The sequence below is a fragment of the Mesoplodon bidens genome (assembly GCF_964165515.1).
Source record: "Mesoplodon bidens genome assembly, chromosome: 13".
Classification (NCBI taxonomy): Eukaryota; Metazoa; Chordata; class Mammalia; order Artiodactyla; family Ziphiidae; genus Mesoplodon; species Mesoplodon bidens.
Window position 1 is genome coordinate 65,640,079 of NC_138169.1, and position 18,603 is coordinate 65,658,681.

General features: G+C 42.1%; 2 protein-coding genes across 4 annotated transcripts in view; both read right to left on the minus strand.

The window, feature by feature from the left end:
- DYM (dymeclin) overlaps nt 1–18,603 on the minus strand; it is a 384,724-nt gene that overhangs the window by 253,955 nt on the left and 112,166 nt on the right. The gene's annotated exons all lie outside the window — the stretch shown is intronic.
- On the minus strand, nt 4,355–7,041 carry LOC308627230 (polyadenylate-binding protein 4-like). Its single transcript, XM_081253055.1, has one exon. The coding sequence runs from the start codon at nt 6,984–6,986 to the stop codon at nt 5,004–5,006; it is 1,983 nt and encodes a 660-aa protein (XP_081109181.1). The 5' UTR covers nt 6,987–7,041; the 3' UTR covers nt 4,355–5,003.

Here is an 18,603-nt window from a genome sequence, read left to right on the forward strand (position 1 = left end):
CTATTATGCTTCTCTAGTGTCCCAGGGGAATTAACTCTCCTGCAGCTCTCTCTTGGTAAACTTCCAACACCAATCCCCAATCTTCATGCTCAGCTGACTCTCAATAGAGTCTATCAGATAATTACCCTGTCTTTCTACTTTAAAATCCACAAACCCACCTGCATCAACATGTACATACTCTGCCTTCACTCCTGTTATAAAGGAGTGAACTATCCCTTCTCCAGTCTTTATGAATAAGAATTTCTCCATCTGTAATAGAATGTAAGTTCTATGAATGCAGGCATTTAGTAATATTTACAGAATTGGAATGAATCATTCCTACCACAGTATGTAAACATGCTGCGCCATTTCCCAGCCAAAAATAAAAAAATAAAACCTCCCTAGAATCCATGTCCCCTTCCAGTGGCTGCCCTATTTTTCTGCCTGTTCTGACTCTCATTCTCCCCTCAACCCACCCTAATTAGCTTCCTAAACACCATTCCACCTAAATGATTCTTGACAAAGTAACCAACAACTTCCATCTTACCAGATTCCAACAGTCATTTCTAAGGCCTCTCCTTAATCAACCTCTCACTTAAATCTGCATAAAGTTGTACATTTAAGATTTTGTACTTTACTGCACCTATAATTCAAACATTAGAAAATGTCAGTGAAACAATTTCATGGATCAGATACAACTGGAAAGAGAATTAGTGAACTGGACGATAAATCTGAAGATTTATCTGAAGATCTGCAGATCACAAAAGCTACCAGAAAGTAGAAATTTAATGATCCCAATCACTACCCCCAAGGTCACAAAACTAGCAGGCTTAAATCCAGGTTTCAGGCTTTTTGCAATATATCACACCACTCAGAGAAGAAAGAAAAATCCAGTTAGCTAAGAAACCCCATTAGGCTCAAATGATACATATGCTATTTCTCCAACAGGTATGCATGAACTTTTGGGGACAATCCGTGATGTGCCAGGAATAAGCAAGGTCAGAAAACAAACATGATACTTTTTCCTGGATCACTAATCTTACACTAAGATTTCTAGAAAGTTAATTAAGTCACTGGACTGTCAGGTAATGCCATCTTAATAGTAATAAAACAAACGTGGATATGATTACTGAAGTAGAACTTAAAATGTGCATTAATTTACAAGATAAAATATGAAACCTGAACATTGCTAAGAGGCTTCTGACAAACTCCTACATCTTTAAGGTTATGACTCATTTGCCTCAGCTTTTATGGGCTGGCTGAAAAAGCACGGTTAACGGCTCTAATGGTTTTCTCAATAATGTGTAAATTACTATGATTGGCAGAGTTCAACAACAACAAAAAGATTATTTGTGTAATTCACTGTTTTTGTTGTTGTTTCTTTTACTCTGAACCTAAATGTTGTATTTTGTGAAGAGTATAACAAAAATGCTGGGGGACTGAGGACAAAATCTGGTATGCAGAGAGGGAGAAGTACCAGGTTCTGCCTCATCCCACCGTCTTCCGGTCTCTGTGAGATTATGCTGATTAACTCCTACAAATAACCTGCCCTAGAAAGCTAGTTTATTATATTACTGCCTCGTCTTCATCCACTATACCTTATCAACCAAGTATAAGTCAGGATTAGGGTGAGTTACAAGTAACAGACCTGTATTAATTATGGCTTCAAAGGAAGTCCAAAAGTACGTGTAGTGGGGCTTGCCCATTACTCCATGATATTTAAAGGCCAGGCTCCTTTTCTCTTCTTGCTTCACTGTGTACAGTCTCCATTTCTAAATTTACTCACGGTAAAATGTGGCTCATCCAGCTCCAGCCATCACATTTTCATTCAAGTCAGCAGACAGAGATGAGGACATGCACTTCCTTTGAGAACTCTACCTGCAGGTTTGCCCATACCACTTCTGCTTACATTCCCTTGGCCAAAATATAGATCATATATGGTTGAAAAGAGGACTGAGAAATATAACCTATTCTTGGCATCCATGCAGTCAGCTAAAATGGGGGAGGAGACAAACTAGCAGTCATCATCATGACACATATGAATAAACACTTTGCAATGTCTCCAAAATATATCCCTTCTACTTGAGATGATGGAACTTGGCCTCAGGTCCCCTGTCTTTAGAGCCCTGTCTCTACTTTTGCTCAGGGAAACAACTGTGCCCAGATAAACCAGTGAGTTTTATGAACAACATGAGAACTGGCAGAAGTATTGGTAGTCTTACCATGACGTCTTCCCTTTGAATACTAGCAACCGGATACCTCAAAACATGAGCTATTAACCATACAGCCAAAAGAAGGAGGTAAGTAATTTTAGCTGCTTTATAGCAAAAATTTGCCTGCTCTCCTGATTTGACCAAGTCAGGAACTGACATTAACAAAAGTAAGAGCTTGGATTTCAACCGCACCTTTCTTGATTAGGGCTCAAACTTTTCAAATACATAGTAATATACTATTTTATTTTCATAACCCTAATAACAAGATAAAACTTGATTATTATTTGCACGTTTTAAATGCTTCCTACTTTACTATTTAATTTGCTGTAAGTATATACCTATACATAGGGACAAGCACTGGAAAAAGAATGAAAAAATGGAAACAGTTGATTTGTTACAGTGGTAGAATTATAGCTAATCTTAGTTTAAAAATTTTTCATAACTTCTAGTGCCCCCTGTGTGATAATATTTAAGACTTTATAAACACACACTCACACCTGTATGTATCTTACATACATACAGCATACAGTATGGAGAAAGACAGCCACATATGATTTCTACTAGCTGTGTGACTTTACGAGAATTACATAACCTCTGTAAAATAAGGCCACAGTACTAGCCATTTCCACACCCCTCCCATCTATGATCTGCAGTGCAGGGGGCTAGAAACCCGCAACCTATATTTTCCAAACTCCTCTGCCTGCTGGCTTCAGATTAGGGCAGAGAATTGGAGACACTGGGTTGGGGGTAGGGTGGGGTGTGAGAACAGAGAAGCCATTTTTCCTTCAGCTTCTGGGGGGATCTCTAGCAGATTCAATCAGGATTCCAATGGCTTCCTGCTCAGGTAGTAAGGCTCCTACTGTGGTGGAGCCAGCAGGGTCTCTTGCAACATATTGTATAAAGATATTCATTAGGGTGTTATCTGGAATAACAAAACAGTGGAAACCACCAAAATGACTAATCATTTTAACTAATTAAGGTGAATCCATATGATACGTGATTAAAATTGTATTTATGAAGAAATATTAATGGCATGGAAAATACAACATAATGTTACATGAACAAGACAGGATGCTTAAAACTATACTGCCATTAGCATCAGTTAGTGTTGTGACTGCAGAGCGTGACAAGGCCATGAGGGAAATGCAGATCAAATTGTAAATCATTTAAATATCTATGAGTTATGGCCCAGCCAGATAGAAAGAACATGAAAGAAGAGAAAATGCATTCCAGCAGTAAAAAGCATAGGGAGGAATTTGGCTCAGCCTAAGTGGAGGGCTGCAGACTTTTGCTTACATTACGCATTGCAAAGTTGGCAATATCATCTCAAGGGGAAAAACTTTGAAAACCTGATTCGGAAGAGAGCAAAATATAAAAGCTCTCTTTTTATGTATGAAGCACAGACATATATAGTACATAAACAGATATACAGTATATTTGTAGTTTTAATTTTCCTTTGGGAGTGGCAGTGGCAATTAAGAAAAACCAGTCTAACAAGGTTCCTGGGACTTCCCTGGTGGTCCAGTGGTTAAGACCCTGTGCTCCCAATGCAGGGGGCCCAGGTTCACTCCCACATGCCACAACTAAAAGAGCCCACGTGCCGCAACTAAAGATCCCGCACGCTGTGACTACAGATCCCACAGGCTACAACTAAGACCCAGCACAGCCAAATAAATAAATAAATATTTTTAAAAAGAAATATTACCAAAAAACTAAAAGTAAAAATAAAAAGGTTCCTTAGGATGACAAAATGGGGAAACATGCTAAGAAACACCTGCAAAACAGAAATCTCCCTGAAGAATAAAGTACATATTGGTGTAACTTGAACCCATGCATGCAGGAGAGGGTTGAAACAAAACCCCATGTGAAGGGCATGGACCTTCAGTGTCCAGGCATCAGGGGCACAACAGAAATGGTTCAGTGTACAGCAGGAGAACCGCCATGGATGCACGCAACACCAAGACATAAGAGAATCTAAGTTTGTAAATTATATCAAAACATTTCAAAGAACCAGAGATCCACTATATTGAATATACGAGAGGAGGAAGTGTTCTGTGTAGGCATTTCAAGTGATGAATATGTTGAAAGGATAATATGATTATAAGGCAGGAAGGACAAAAATAAAAGTAATGAACAAGTGCAAGTAATAAATTAATATAAGACTGCAAACCGGGCTTCCTTGGTGGTGCAGTGGTTGAGAGTCCGCCTGCCGATGCGGGGGACACGGGTTCGTGCCCCGGTCTGGGAAGATCCCACATGCCCCGGAGTGGCTGGGCCCGTGAGCTATGGCCGCTGAGCCTGCGCGTCCGGAGCCTGTGCTCCGCGATGGGAGAGGCCACAACAGTGAGAGGCCCGAGTACCGCAAAAAAAAAAAAAAAAAAAAGACTGCAAACCAAAGGCGTCTGAAGACTAAAACTCTTACACACTGCTATCACCCACGGTAAATCGAGGACAGGTAGTTCACTCCTTATCAAATATTTTTTTATGGAGATTTTTTCTTTATTGAGAAACTTAAGACTTGGGTACATCAAATAAAACCAGTTTCTGGCGGGGGGCGGAAATCAAAACTCACAATAGAAAAAAAAAAAGTTAACATAACACTGTTTGGGCCATATCAGAACCCAGAGAATATATTCTTTTAATTGAAAAATTCTAGGTGCTTCATAATTGACCTTTTGATACAAAATGACCTATTAAATTTGCAATTTGTGGTTCTTGGTGTTGAGGTCCATAGGACAAGCTAGGACGTCTTCAAACCTTGAGCTGAATTCCATGAGGGTTTATTTGGCTTTTGAATCGGTTTGTCCTTGTCTAAGAGGTAGCAGCAGCAACAGCGCCCACCTTCTGGGCAGCTTCTTTCTTGGCATGATGAGCCTGCAGGACCGCCACAGTTTCATCCACCTTGGAGCGGAGAGACTCGGGGGACTCCAGCATGTGCAGCAGCTCCGAGTTGTCAATCTCCAGCAGCATCCCCGTAATCTTCCCAGCCAGGTTTGAGTGCATCGTCTGGATGAGCGGGAACAAACGTTCACCCAGCATCTGTTTCTGTTCCTGCGGGGGTGCTGCGGCCAGCATGGAGGCGGTCAGCGGCTCCTGCCCCTGCACGTGGACCGCAGGCTGGGGTGCCTGCAGGGGCGGGATGGCGGGGTGAGGGCTGCGGACACTGGAGGCGTACCTGTAAGGTGCAACAGCCCGAGGAGCAGCGGCAGCAACAGCGGCACGAGGCGCTAGGCTCTGCACAGCTGTGGGAACACCTCCAGACTGGCAGCTGTCAGTCAGCCCTTGCTGGGCGGCACCAGCCCCACCAAAGTCCATAGCCAAGCGGTCCGGGCACTCAGACCCGACTCTCTGAGCAGTAGTAGGGAGGCCACGAGAGGCCGGAGCATTACCAGTTGGAGCCAGGTGGCAAAGAGCTGGACGAGGCCCAGACTGGCGTATAGCACTTGGCATTCCTTGGAAGCCTTGAGGTCTCCCACCTTGCTGCCAGCGTGGATTAGGCCTCATCTGTGCTAACTGGTTAGGTGTGTAATATGGAGGTCTTCCCTGAGCCTGTGGAACTACTAGCACAAAGTAGCCCCCAGCTGCAGGCTGGAACTGACTGAAGATGGCATTGGCGGGGAGCGCTCTCATCCCGGCCACCCGCTGCATATACTGGTTGGTCAGGTGAGCCTTTCTCTCTTCTCTTCTCTGGGCCAGGGCGATATACAGTGGCTTGGAGCCCATGATGCGTCCGTTCATCTCCGTGACTGCTTTGGTTGCCTCTTCAGGGGATGAGAAGCAGACAAAGCCAAACCCTTTGCTTCTCCCATCCTCCAGCATCACCTTAGCACTGGTGATTGATCCAAAACGAGAAAACTCTTTCCTTAACTTCTCATCATCAATGGTGTCATCCAAGTTCTTAATGTAGAGGTTCACCCCCTGATACCGACTAATTCTCTCCTGTTTCAGCTGTTCAAATTTTCGCTTTAACTCAGCCTGCCGTTCCACTTTCTTCTGTGCACGGCCGACGAAAATGACTTTCCCACTGATTTCTTTTCCATTCATCTCCTCCACGGCCTTATTGGCATCCTCGTGTTTTTCGTAACTCACAAAGCCAAAGCCTTTGGATCTCCCACTGGGATCTCTCATCACCTTGACACTTAGAGTCTTACCAAACTGGCTGAATAGCTCTTTCAGACTCTCATCATCCACCTCTTCCCCAAAGTTTTTGATATAAACATTGGTAAATTCCTTAGCTTTGGCTCCAAGCTCAGCTTCCCGCTCTTTTCTAGACTTGAATCTGCCCACAAAGACTTTGCGGTCATTGAGGAGCATGCCATTCATCTTCTCGATGGCCTTGTCGGCAGCCTCCTGGGTCTCGAAGTGGACAAAGGCATAACCCTTAGAGCCGTTCTCATCACACACCACCTTGCAGGACAGAATGTTTCCAAAAGCAGAAAAAGTATCATAAAGTGCCTTGTTATCTATAGATTTGTTCAGGTTCTTGATGAAGACATTTCCCACGCCAGATTTTCTCAAAGAGGGATCCCTCTGAGACCACATAATTCGGATTGGCTTTCCCTTAATCACATCAAAGTTCATGGTATCCAAGGCCCGCTCAGCGTCAGCCGGCTGCTGGAAGTTGACGTAGGCATAACCCAGGGAGCGGCGGGTGATCATGTCGCGGCAGACCCGGATGGACAGCACGGGCCCCGCAGGACTGAACTTTTCGTACAGCATGGCCTCGGTGACGTCCGAGTGCAGGTCACCCACGTACAGGGAGGCCATGGGGTAGCTGCTGGCTGCAGCGTTCATCTCCCCAGCCCCCAGTACCCCGAGCCCCGCCAGGAGGACTTCTTAGGGGGGGCCACACAGGACAAAAGGGGCTCCGCTCCGAGCTGCGGCCCACAGGTGGCAGTGAAGCTCAGAGAAGCTGGAGTCGGCTCCGAGGGCCGGGGAGGAGTGCGGGGACGGCTCGGACGAGACTGCCCAACCACAGACAAAAGGCTCTCAAAAACAATATGGCCCTCCCTGGCAGTTTGTTAATTTTCAGCTGTCCTGGTCTGGAAGCTCCCAATTTCAAAAAATGAAAACAATGAAAACAGGGACTGTCCTCCAAATTACAAAAATTCTTCCCGAGGCAACCCAGTGGTGCCCACGGCGGCCTCCGGAACGTGCGTTTCTCTATAAATATAGGCCTCAGGCTCCTGGCGGTTTAAGATTACAGCAACCTGGGGAAGAGGGAAACCAAATATTTGTCAGTGCCGACTCGGCAAGCCCCGCGCGGCCGGAACGCGCAACCGCCTCCCACGCCGGGCCGGCGAAGGGCAGCGCGGACACGTTGAGCGCGGAGGCTGGCGCGCGGGGGGCGAGGGCGGCGGGCGCGGGGCTGCCACGCGGCGCGGCCGAGCGGCGGGCTGAGGCGCGTGGACGCGGGCACGCGAGCGGCTCACCACCGGACCGACGGACGGGGACCGAAGAACGCCCAGGTGCGGCGGCAGCGGCGACGGCGACGACGACGGCGGCGTCGGGCAGGCCGGAAGCGTGCAAAAGTGACTTCCCCGTGGGTTCTCCGAGGAGGATTCGCTCTTTTTTTTTTTCTTTCTTTCTTTTTTCAAGATTTTAAAGCGTTTTCGGGTTTTTTTTTTAAATCTCTTTCTTTTTTTCCCTTCAGGGTGCTAGGCCCGAATGCGGCGGAGGCTGCGGCGACCCGGGGCGGAGAGAGGCGGCCGGGGGAACCGCTCCATTTATACCCACCCGCCCCGGGGGCTGCTGGTCGAAGGGCGCCTCGTGACCTGGGCGCAGTCGTGCCCGCCCACTCGGCCCGGGGGCCCGAGGCGGGGCGGCCACGCGAGAGCGTCCCGGCATAGCCGCGCCCTTATCAAATATTATTATACAAGTTTACAATAATCATTTCCTTGCTTTTCTTTATAGATTCAAACACCTACAGACCAAACTCTAAACAATGTAGTTTAGTTTTGCCTGGCTTTTTGGTGTAGTTTTGCCTACTTTTGAACTTTCATACTGTATGTTTTCTTTTAACTTGTTTCTTTCATGCCATGTGGTGTTCTAAGGATCATCAGTTTACATGGGGAGCTGCAGTCCCTTCAGCCGCATGTCATGAACATAATACTCTTCATCCATCCCACTCTTGATGGTCATCTGACGTGTTTCCAGTTGGAGACGATTATAAACAATGTTGCTACGAAACTTTCCTCATGTTTTCTTGCACTCAGGTGTGCAGGTTCCTTTAGGACATATACCTAAGAATGGAGCTGCTGGGGTACAGGGTACGTTCATATTCAGTGTCACTAAATAATGGCCAAATATATTCCAAAGTAGCTATACCTAGTTACACTCTTAGCAGAGTTGTCAGAGTTCCCACTGGTGTACCAACACCTTCTTTCATAATTTAAAATATAACATTCATCTCCAGTGTTATACCTCTGAAAGTTACTGGCTGCAATTGTACCTACTTTCATATATGTCTGATTTTGAAACAAATTTAATTCACTTTCACTTCGTGCAAAATAAGGGTAAAACTACATCTACAGTCTAATAAGCAGCACCTAGCTCCACACAGGACCAGCAGGGTGAATTAAGATATTCATACCCTATCCTTTGTACATCTCTGGAAAGTATCCCAAGCATCCCAAAGCAACTTACTAGTCTCTTCTCCTGATTGGCTAACTCCTGTTATGTGTCGTAATAATGTTTATTAACATTGCTTATTTCTTTCATTTGACATACAGTTTTAGGCTCCATAAATTTACACTCCCATGCAAAAAAATACTGAAGGGTATTTTTATCTAACAGAATTATAGTTGACTGCTCACCAGGTGTGGGGGGAAAAAGGTATACCAACATCTGTAGTAAGAAAATGTAATAGATTTCTTAAATACTAAATTTTCTTTACTATGAGAAAATGTGATGTTCTTTGCAGAGAATTCCCCCACTCTCCACCAATCACTGTCCATTATGGAAAAACTATCAACATTTATGGTCTGATTACTTAAATTAAGCTGTTGCCACACTGACTATGTGAAAAATCGAAAGGTTATTTTTAAAAATTTCTCAAAATAAACACATTTCAAATAATCAGCCCAATTTTATCTAATTCTGCCAGGATTTTAAACATGCAAATAAAATTTAAAAACAAACGGATATATCATGTCATTTTGTTGTACCAAAATGTCCATATAATCACTGATAATCTCAACACATCACTCAGTAGTAATCATGCAATTGGAACCCTACATGTCAATGCTCTGATTGTTATTGAAGAAAACCAGTCTATGGGAGAAAAAACTTGAATCAAGTATTTTCTTTAAAAAATACAATGAAAGTGGGACTTCCCTGGTGGTTGAGTGGTTAAGAATCTGCCTTCCAATGTAGGGGATGCGGGTTCAATGCCTGGTCAGGGAATTAAGATCCCACATGCCACACAGCAACTAAGCCACACGCTGAAAAAGACCCCGCATGCCGCAACAAAGATCCCACATGCTGCAACTAAGACCTGATGCAGCCAAATAAATAAATAAATATTAAAAAAATAAAGCTATTTGACTTAATTGACATCACTCAAATAGTTGTAAATTTCATGGTACATCCATACAATGGAATATTATTCAGCCATAAAAAGGAATGAGGTACTGATACATGTTATAACATGAATGAACCTTAAAAAAATACAATGAAAGTGTTAAGACAACAAAATAACCTAAATTGCTAAAAATATCATATTTGTTTTTTTTTTTTTTTTTTTTTTTTTGTGGTACGCGGGCCTCTCACTGTTGTGGCCTCTCCCGTTGCAGAGCACAGGCTCCGGACGCGCAGGCTCAGCGGCCATGGCTCACGGGCACAGCCGCTCTGAGGCATGTGGGATCTTCCTGGTCTGGGGCACGAACCCGTGTCCCCTGCATCGGCAGGCGGACCCTCAACCACTGCGCCACCAGGGAAGCCCCATATTTGTATTTTTTAAATAAAAAAATGTATGAAACTGGGGAGGGAGGAAAGGGAGGTAGTAGAAACTCTGTATTTTCTGCTCAGTTTTCTGGAAACTAAAACCACTCCAAAAAATAATAATAAATAAAGTCTATTAATTTTTTAAAAAATGAAATGTAAAGGAGTAATTAAAAGTATAAATCCACAACCATAAAGGGAATAGGGCCATAAGTAGCTGAAAGATTTTAACAAATTTCTGGTAGAAAGTTAACAGTGAACACAGCGGAAGAAGACACAGACAGAAATTCTCACAGCAGGAGCTATAATGAAAGGAGAGTGTCCATTTATACAGTAGATCTTTAGCAAGGGTCTAGAATTAGAGAAGGTATATGGATTGGGGGCAGGAGTTAGAAGCAGGGCTAAAAATGGAAAAATTTCAAAAATCTTTAGCAGAACAATTACCTCTTTACAATGGTACTTTTCTAGGCCGCAGTCATCCAGGTTTTACAGACCAGTCATATAATTTTCAGAGACTACATGACATTCACTCATTCAACAAGTAATTAGTATCTCCCACAACCCAGGCCCTCTGCTAATGTGCTGAGGATACAGGTTTGAACAACAAGTAATTCCTGCTCATAAGACTTTCCTCACAGTCTAGCGAGGGGCAGTAGTTAGGTAACGGAGACTCCTCTCTTGAACGGAGAGTTCAAGAACTGGGGCCGCCCAGCACAGATCCCACCCCTCTCTACACTACAGTATTTCTAATTCTTGACTCCAGCTGACTCTGCTCAAGCCTACGCCGACCACCTCAGACCCTTGCTCCAAGGTTCCCAAGCTCAGGACTACGTGGTTTCTCCTGTAGCCATCACTGCTCCTAGCACTGGCGACTCCAAGATGGAAGCAGCTGTTCATGTCAGGGCCACAAACAGCAAACTAAGGCCAGGGAATGCAGTGGCTAGAAAGCTAAGAGCAAAGAAGACAGGGAAGAACAATACTGGGGGTGGGGGGGGGGATGGCAAACAAGAACAGGAAACTGAAAGCAAACCGGAACTGTCTAGAAATGATCTTTAAAAACAAACAAATAGGTAAAGCCACAAATTGCTATTTTACTCACACAGCACTACCTGTTGAGCAATAGAGATGCGTAAGCAGGCAAAACTATTTGTACTTTTAGAAATATTCCTGGAATGCTTTATACTTTGGAATAATTACGACTGAAAAAAATCTCCTCTCTTAAAGCTAATTATCTGTTAATCTGTGTACACTTTCTAAAATAAAGAAACTGGGGGTTGAGAACTGACTAACTACAAAGAGGCACAGGAAGTATTATTAGAATAAGTTGTGAAAACACAAATTTAAAACTTTTCAACATTTACCCTCAATCCACAGCATCAGGAGCCACAGAAAATAAAATACATGTCAGACTATGAAAATATATGATTCAGTAACTTGTGACATTTTTAATTGCAGAATTAGCTGAACTTGGCTTGCTTTTGCACCACTCAATTGGCCTGAAAAATGGTACTGATAGCTAAGCAAGGCTTTCAATTTGATGAAGTTATGGTTAAGGACGCTAAGGAGGCTCCTGGTCAATCTGTGTTTATCTTCCCTTTTCGTAATCTAGAACAGAGGGGGAGATTGCCTTAATTTTGTAAGCACAAAGGCTAAGGGGACATGAAACATGTAAGATAAAATTATGTAAGGTGTTTGGAAAACAAGAGAAAGTGACACAGGTCGGCGGGGGGAAAGATGAGGCAGGCAAGGGTAGCTAGTATTTGTTTTCAGTATTTACCATGTTCTAGACATTTATTCACTACTTGTGGTATGTTATTTAAATGTAACAAAAGCCCACAGGTAAAGATATTCTAAGTTCCACTTTTAAAATGAGAAAATTAGGATTCAGCGAAGTAACTTAAACAAAACTAATAGAAGCCAGAGCCTGGTTTCCAGCTCAGATCTATCTGATGCCAAAAGCTATATTCTCTTCCAATCCATGAGCTGGTAAGGATGGCTAGCTGCTTCTCTCCCCCTCCCGTTCCTTTGCCTAGCCTCTGTAAAGTATGGGACCCCTATGGCCTCGCAGAATTGACTCTGGAGGCTGCTGGGCAGCACAATGGGTGGTAACTCCCTCTCCCTCTCCACCATTCCATACAGTTGGATTTGATGGGCCTTCAAGGACCACAGTCTCGCAAAGTACAAGAGAAAAATAGACATGTATCAAAATCCTGCAAGGAATCATCACTCCATTTTTACAGATGGGAAAAGGCTTGGAGAGGATACAAAACTTTCACAAGGTTACAGAGCTAACCAGCTTGCAGTAAAGGTTCGAGTCCAGGTCTGGCCAGACCCCCACGTTCTTCAGAATCTTACCTAGCAACTCTGGAAGGGTTAGAAGTTAAGAGACAGCTTTTTAATGGACAAACTGAAATTTACAACACTAATTCATCCTCACAGTGCTTCTGGTTTTCCCCCAACATTTTATTATGAAAACTGTCAAACATCCAGAAAAGTTGAGAGAATTATAAAGTGAATACCCATATACTCACCACCTAGATTTCACATTAACATTTTGCTATATTTGAGATAACATCCCTATCCTTCTATGCATCCCTATATTCCCCAACAATGTAGCTTATTTTATTAATGTATTTCAAAGTAAGTTGCAGAAACATTTTAAAAGGGAAGTCTTTGTTTTTCAGGTTTTTTAAAAATTTTATTTATTTATTTTTCGCTGCGTTGGGTTTTTGTTGCTCTGCGTGGGCTTTCTCTAGTTGCAGCGAGCGGGGGCTACTCTTCATTGTGGTAAACAGGCTTCTCATTGCGGTGGCTTCCCTTGCTGCAGAGCATGGGCTCTAGGTGCGTGGGCTTCAGTAGTTGTGGTGCATAGGCTCAGTAGTTGTGGCTCGCGGGCTCTAGAGCACAGGCTCAGTAGTTGTGGTGCACAGGCTTAGCTGCTCCGCAGCCTGTGGGATTTTCCTGGACCAGGGCTTGAACCCGTGTCGCCTGCATGGGCAGGCGGATTCTTAACAACTGCGCCACCAGGGAAGCCCCTAAGAAGGAAGTCTTTGAATAACTCCTAACACTAGACTTTAAATTATTATTTATTCATGTGAAAGGTGGTCTCAAAACTATACCAACTATAATTTATGAGGGTTTTTACTAGCATTCACAAATTGTCAGCAAGTAATCTTGAATAAATCTAATCTTTACATTTACTCCAAACATCCATGCTGAAATTACTGTAAATTTTAAAGCAGCTGCTTAATAAAAGTTATACTTATTGACTGTGATAGAATTTAACCGTTTTAAAGCAAATCCATCTTTTTTTTTTTTTTTTTTTTTTTTTTGCAGTACGCGGGCCTCTCACTGTTGTGGCCTGTCCCCTTGCGGAGCACTTAGCGGCCATGGCTCACGGGCCCAGCTGCTCCATGGCATGTGGGATCTTCCCGGACCAGGGCACGAACCCATGTCCCCTGCATCTGCAGGTGGACTCTCAACCACTGCGCCACAAGGGAAGCCCCAGCAAATCCACTTTAATTGCTTCATTTTTCAAATAAGATTCAGTCCCCAAAATTAGAATTCCATGATTTTAATATTATATTTAAAATATTTTTAATATTTTAAATTCCACAATAAAATAAATTACACTAGTGGAGTCTCAAAAACAGATTAAATCGTTGATGCCAAATAAACAACATTTATAGCAGTCTTAGAAACTTATTCCTAGGATTTCATCTGAAATTGATTGCATTATTCTATTTTCTTCCTGGTGAATATGAATGAATTCATTCCCCCAATGATCTGTGGCATAAAAAAAGCTTCAGTCTTCCCCTCAAATCTGTTAAGAAGAAAATGGGACTAGAGGGCTGGCATGCTGACTTTCAAAACCATTTCTGGAGGGCTTCCCTGGTGGCGCAGTGGTTGAGAATCAGCCTACCAATGCAGGGGACGCAGGTTTGTGCCCTGGTCCAGGAAGATCCCACATGCCACGGAGTGGCTGGGCCCGTGAGCCTGCGCGTCTGGAGCCTGTGCTCCACAACAGGAGAGGCCACAACAGTGAGAGGCCCGTGTACCACACACACACACAAAAAAAATTCTGGAAACTGGTTTAGGAGCGGTTATCAGCAAATTACAAGGATAAAAGAGAACAAGTCAATATTATATTTTGACACTTCCAACAATTATCTTTTAATAAATATTGTTTAAAAGTCTAAAGTCTGAAACAATGCTTGTTTCAGAGAGCAATTAAAAGTAAAATAACTTATACTATGACCCTACAACTAAATATGGTCAGTTTGTATTGTAGATACTAATCTAAACGCTCACTCTGGGGCTTCCCTGGTGGCACAGTGGTTAAGAATCTGCCTGCCAATGCAAGGGACACGGGTTCAAGCCCTGGTCTCAGAAGATCCCACGTGCCATGGAGCAAATAAGCCCGTGGGCCACAACTACTGAACCTGCGCTCTTCAGCCCGCGAGACACAACTACTGAAGCCTGTGCTCCGCAACAAGAGAAGCCACTGCAATGAGAAGCCTGTGCACCGCAACAAAGTGTAGCCCCCACTCGACGCCAGTAGAGAAAGCCCACGCACAGCAACAAAGACCCAACGCAGCCAAAAATAAATAAATGCTCACTGTATGCCTGCAAAGAACCATTACAAGTAAACAGTAAACTGAAATTAACTATATTTTGAAAGTCACAAAATGAGTTCAGTTCTGAAAATAAAGGGGAGAAAAAAGTCATTCTTTCACCTGGAATATAAAAATCTATCAGATCATTCCAAATAAAAATGAATTGAGAATGTAATTACTGTTTATAAAGCACTTTCTTTTTTTGAAAATTCAAAGTGCTTTAATTAGAAATGCTTTCACAACTATGCCTGTTTCTGAGTGCCACATACTTTTTCGCTTACTGTAGTTTTCCTTTCTCTCAATGAGTCAGCCCAGAAGAAGCCAAAACTGAAGAGAAAAACAACCGTCCCATAAAAAAAAATACAACTATTTCATACCATACCTATCATAATGAATTCAATAACACCAATTGAGAGAAATGAGTTTTAATCTTCAAATTCTACTTTATTAATTTCTCTATTATAGCATTTACCTAAACAAATAATCACTACTTTGGCTTTATAATTTGGCTGCGACACCCACCACTGCAAGCAAAGGAAAAAAAAAAACATTTTTGATGGCTCATTCAAATGGAAAAGCCATATATCAGAAATTATCGTGTGAAACCTCAGTAGTTGTGATGGAAAGCCCAGTTTGGCAGAACACATTCAATTAGGCTTGGCTCTTTAAAACGTTAAATACTCAGTTACAATCACATTACAGCTTTGTCTTGTAATGAAAAAACACACAAGAAATTTCAAGGTCAATGCTTCCTTTGCTTCACCCTTTTTTTTAAGTATTAGAGGCAAGTTAGAAGCTTTAAAATATATTAAAAGACAGGGTCAAAGAAGTAAGGATAGAATCAAAAGAAAAACAATAAATGTTATAACTGTTTTTCCTTCTCACAATATAAATTTTCAACATAACTCTTGTAGTGATTATCTGAAGTCTCTATTATAAATGTGTATACCAAATATCAGATATTTTCATAATTTATTTACATTAAAAATCTGGGTAAACTTGTAAATCATTATAAGGTCACTGTCTTTTTTCTATATATTTTAAACAAAAGTTATCTTTCAAATACAACTATGTAATATTTGTGACTAACAGTGACCATTTATTATGCACCTACTGGGTATGAGGCTCTTTCTTATACTTTTGCTCATTTCATGCCCTCAGTAGCCCTATAAAGGAAGGTATTATCCTCATTTTGCCTTGAAGAATTTGAGTCACTAAGAGGATAAATAGGCAAAGAACATCTAGTTAGTAAATGGCAGGACTGGCTTTCGATTCTAGGTCTAATACCAACAGCCAGAGTCTGATACTTATGCCTCTTCCATAATACCAAATTATCAAAATCTAAAGCTAGTCCCTCCCAAAGGATAATATAAGGAGTGGCCTCCAAAATCAGAATAGAAAATAATTTGTTTCAATCACAGGATTATTTGGTGCTGGTGGTCGGGGGGGAATCCTTATGCATTCTGGAATGCCTTTTCCTTCTTTATTTAAAAAAAAAACATATTAGTGAGGTTGGAATGGGCTGTGAGTGATCTACTTTGGGCAAAACCCTCACCTCCACCACTAAACAGGTTGTGGTTTAAAATAAAGAATGACTGGGGCTAAAAGGTGCCTTAGCTGTTGACATAAAAAAGAGACCAATGGCCTCCCAAACTGAGAATTTCAGTGAGGGGAATTCCAGCATGACCTATTTAATACCTACTACTGACTGAATGTTTGTGTCCCCCAACCCCAAGTTTATATATTAAGCCCTAACCCCAATGTGGTGGTGATAGGAGGTAGGGCCTTCTGTAAAGTCATTAGGTTTAGATGCAGTCATGAGGGCGGAGCCCCCATGATGGTATTTGTGCCCTTATATGAGGAAGAAGAGACACTATGTAAAGATACTGTGCAACCATCTGCAAGCCAAGAAGAGAGCCCTCACTAAGAACCAAATCTGCCAGCACCTTAATCTTAGACTTCCCAGCCTCTAAAACTGGGAGAAATAAATGTCTGCTGTTCGAGCCACTCAGTCAACATAAGGCAAATGCTAACAGCTATAAAAGAGGAAATCAACAGTAACACCATATAGTGGGGGACTTTAACACCTCACTTATATCAATGGACAGATCATCCAGACAGAAAATTATTGAGGAAACACAAGCTTTAAATGACACAATAGACCAGATAGATTTAACTGATATTTATAGGACATTCCATCAGAAAACAGCAGATTACACTTTCTTCTCAAGTGCACACAGCACATTCTCCAGGATAGATCACATCTTGGGTCACTAATCAAGCCTCGGTAAATTAAAGAAAATTGAAATCATATCAAGCATCTTTTCCGACCACAATGCTATGAGATTAGAAATCAATTACAGGGAACAAAAAAACGTAAAAAAACACAAACACATGGAGCTAAACAATACATTACTAAATAACCAAGAGATCACTGAAGAAATCCAAGAGGAAATCAAAAAATAACTAGAAACAAATGACAATGAAAACACAGTGATCCAAAACTTATGGGATGCAGCAAAAGCAGTTCTAAGAGGGAAGTTTATAGCAATACAATCCTACGTCAAGAAACAAGAAACATCTCAAATAAATAATCTAACCTTACATCTAAAGGAACTAGAGAAAGAAGAACAAACAAAACCCAAAGTTAGTAGAAGGAAAGAAATCATAAAGATCAGAGCAGAAATAAATGAAACAGAAACAAAGAAAATAATAGCAAACATCAATAAAAGTAAAAGCTGGTTCTTTGAGAAGATAAACGAAATTGATAAACCTTTAGCCAGATGCATCAAGAAAAAGAGGGAGGACTTCCCTGGTAGCCCAGTGGTTAAGAATCTGCCTGCCAGTGCAGGAAACATGGGTTCGAGACCTGGTCCGGGAAGATCCCACAGGCCATGGAGCAACAAAGCCCGTGCACCACAACTACTGAGCCTGCACTCTAGAGCCTGCGAGCCACAACTACTGAAGCCTTTGTGCCACAACTACTGAAGCCCACGTGCCTAGAGCCCATGCTCTGCAACGAGAGAAGCCACTGCAATGAGAAGCCCACGCACTGCAACAAAGAGAAGCCCCTGCTCACCGCAACTAGAGAAAGCCTGCACATAGCAACGAAGACCCAATGCAGCCAAAAATAAATAAATTTAAAAAAAAAGAAAAAAGAAAAAGAGGGAGAGTACTCAAATCAATAAAATTAGAAATGAAAAAGGAGAAGTTACAACAGACACCGCAGAAATACAAAGCATCATAAGAGACTACTACAAGCAACTCTATGCCAATAAAATGGAAAACCTGGAAGAAATGGACAAATTCTTAGAAAGGTGTAACCTTCCAAGACTGAACCAGGAAGAAATAGAAAATATGAACAGACTAATCACAGTAATGAAACTGACGCTGTGATTAAAAATCTTCCAACAAACAAAAGTCCAGGACCAGATGGCTTCACAGGTGAATTCTATCAAACATTTAGAGAAGAGCTAACACCGATTTTTCTCAAACTCTTCCAAAAAATTGCAGAGGAAGGAACACTCCCAAACTCATTCTATGAGTCCACCATCACCCTGATACCAAAACCAGACAAAGATACTACAAAAAAAGAAAATTACAGACCAATATCACTGATGAATAGAGATGCAAAAATCCTCAACAAAATACTAGCAAACAGAAACCAACAACACATTAAAAGGATCATACACCACAATCAAGTGGGATTTATCCCAGGGATGCAAGGATTCTTCAATATACGCAGATCAATCAATGTGATACACCATATTAACAAATTGAAGGAGAAAAACCATATGATCATCTCAACAGATGCAGAAAAAGCTTTTGACAAAATTCAACACCTATTTATGATA

What these genes read in the sequence shown, in the direction of transcription:
- LOC308627230 (XM_081253055.1), bottom strand. Translation starts at nt 6,986, where the DNA reads ATGAACGCTGCAGCCAGCAGCTACCCCATGGCCTCCCTGTACGTGGGT.